The sequence below is a fragment of the Saccostrea cucullata genome, unplaced genomic scaffold (assembly GCF_032062105.1).
Source record: "Saccostrea cucullata isolate Sc308-1 unplaced genomic scaffold, CSIRO_AGI_Scuc_v1 ctg14855, whole genome shotgun sequence".
Taxonomy (NCBI): Eukaryota; Metazoa; Mollusca; class Bivalvia; order Ostreida; family Ostreidae; genus Saccostrea; species Saccostrea cuccullata.
The window spans coordinates 17517-20147 of NW_026933292.1; the positions used below are offsets into that span (position 1 = coordinate 17517).

The following is a 2631-nucleotide window of genomic DNA, read 5'->3' on the forward strand; positions in this document are numbered from 1 at the left end:
CCCAAACTTCCAAACTGAACGTATCAGTGCACAGCTGTTGATATCTTAAAAACTACACAAAATTATATGAATTTACGTTTAAAGAAAGGAAATATATTTTTTCCAAAGAAATGTAGGTCAAGTGTAAAGGAAAAAAACAAAAAAGCATTATTACTTCATTTCAAATTAGTTTATGTTGGAAACATACAGAATACCTCAAGCATTATATTAATATATATTTACAAATAATATCTTCAATTTATTTTTGAGGAGGCACACAATCTGACCGAGGGAGTGAAAAATGTGCTGCATCACAATTTTATAGTATTTTTACTCATTTGATTGGCAACAAAGCTATTTTTCCGAGGTATCTTGTCCTACGAATCACAAATTACAATAAACCCAACATAATTTGTGCAACATGTTCATTCAGAGTCAGTAAATGAAAATTATTAGCACTTATATTTTATACTGCATTCCAGTCAGAAGATTCAGCGACATGAGGCATTGAAGGAATTTTTTTTTTCTTCATTACTTGACATATCACATTTTTGAACGAGTTCTGGCATTTCCCACTTTTCCGTACACTTTCCACATTGAACAAGGGAATTTACTTCCGTCAATTTACGTTTCGTTTATTTAAAGGCAGTTTTTGGAGTTAAGAGAAAAATACCTCCCAAGGTTTTAATTTCCGGCGAGGAAGTGTTTAACATTCCGTACATGTAACTATCAAAACGATGTCAAGTATAATTATTAAGAAAACGAAATTTAAAAAAAATACCTCTTAACTGACCACAACTCATTTTACAATTCTTGGTCATTAGTGGTTTTTCGGATATGACATTTAGTTCATGATCATGCACAATTCGGTCGTTTATAAAAGGATGCAACAGTTTATCAATAAAAACCTGTTGTCATGAGATTGAGCATTAACCCTATCCTGTCCTATGTCTAAATATGGAACAGGATGATGGTAAACTGTAAAAAATAAGTTAAGTTGATTTCTAGCACTAACTTTAGAAATTCGATATTGTGCAATTATTTTCAATACCACCATTGATTGGGAAAATAAATGTTTTATGTCTTCTGATCTTCAAATTAAGAATATTAAATATATTAGTTCTGTGATACTTATAGAGACCTCTCACAGGTTAGCTAAGACGAAAACGGATAATTTGATATAGTATATATCCCGTTTGTTGAATAAAGTTTTAGCATCCAATAATAGTTCTTATTTCGTTTGATTTAAGGGAGACCCGGCTCTGACCTAGGCATATTTGGAAGAGGTGTTTATTTTCACTGCCTTTAAATTGATGAAAATACCTAGAGTTGATAAAAAAAATGCCACATCTAGTTTATTTTTTGTTATATGCTTGGCGTTCAAGAAAACAACAAAAAATTCTTCAGCAAATAGTTTTCATCAACAATTTTGAATTTTTCACAATTTCACTACTTCTGATTCTTTTTTTGATAAAAAAAAAATATTCTAATATCTTAACTATGATAGTCAAATAATACAATCAAATCAGTGTATTTCAATAGCCTGTTTCATGTTAGGTTTCATCAAAAACTCCTTTTATTGTTACTGATCAATAGGTATCAGAAGTTCATTATCATCTTTAGAGTAAACGAATATGAAACTGGGCTTGGGATACGGAGCACTAAATGAATCATCTGCACCAGAGGTTGGATACTCCACTGCCTCGTAGAGATTGGACACGTCTAACTGGCATACTGCATTTCTTATGTTTATGTCAGAGTTTTGGTTTTGTCTTTTTACATGTATGTTGGAAAAGTAGCAAAAGCTTGCTCTGTCCTGGTTTTCAGTTTCAATGCAGTTTATTGGTTTGCTCTGGGGCGGTGCTTTATTTCTGTGAACTAATCCATCTTCTCGTCTTTTGTTGAACCATGTTCTAATTCTGAATTTGTAAAACCAGAACACGGCCCCAAGAATGACAAGTATTAAAGACAACACTGAACTAACCGATGCTATAGACACGGACGGTGCTTGTTTTGATCTGGCCTTCTTTATTAAATGGAAACTTTTCTCCTCTGCAAGAATATTATTTCTATTATGACCGATGATATAAATTAATATATATATATATGTATATATAGCAAAACCGACCATTATTTTTTTTTCCTTAGAATTTAATTGACGATCACATATTGAAACTTCATCATATTAAGTAAATATACTCATGTTCTCTCTACATCCAAGAACGTTATCACATTCGTTTTTTAAACAATCGCATCTTTCTTGGCAGTACTTTCCAAAGTTTGGATACCGACAATTGAAGTCACACCTAAATCCAAAGTACCCAGGCCAACAGCCAGCAGAATTGTATATAAGAATTATCTGCATTATCTCTCTCTCTCTCTCTCTCTCTCTCTCTCTCTCTCTCTCTCTCTCTCTCTCTCTCTCTCTCTCTCTCTCTCTCTCTCTCTCTCTCTCTCTCTCTCTCTCTCTCTCTCTCTCTCTCTCTCTCTGTACTTTAAAATAATTTTTTTGCAATTTGTAGTATATAAGGGTTTTTCTCTCTCAATTTTCAGGGGATCTGTGCCTCTCTAATGAAACATTTCTCTCTCATAAAGAATTTTTAGTTAAATGTATAAATTTTCTTTAGCCTTTCTTTGTACACATCCACACAT

At 32.6% G+C, this 2631-nt stretch overlaps 1 protein-coding gene across 1 annotated transcript; it reads right to left on the minus strand.

Annotated features, from left to right (window-relative positions):
• Positions 1–1474: 1474 nt before the first annotated feature.
• Positions 1475–2365, minus strand: LOC134237936 (uncharacterized). The gene is made up of 2 exons (XM_062720077.1): positions 2179–2365; positions 1475–2031 (listed from the first exon to the last, which is right to left on the minus strand). The coding sequence occupies exons 1-2, from the start codon at positions 2342–2344 to the stop codon at positions 1562–1564; spliced, it is 636 nt and encodes a 211-aa protein (XP_062576061.1). The 5' UTR covers positions 2345–2365; the 3' UTR covers positions 1475–1561.
• Positions 2366–2631: the final 266 nt, after the last annotated feature.

Coding starts and splice junctions, on each gene's coding strand:
- LOC134237936 (XM_062720077.1), bottom strand. CDS start 2,344: ATGCAGATAATTCTTATATACAATTCTGCTGGCTGTTGGCCTGGGTAC. Junction 2,032..2,178: donor TGGATGTAGAGAGAACATGA/GTATATTTACTT, acceptor ATATTCTTGCAG/AGGAGAAAAGTTTCCATTTA.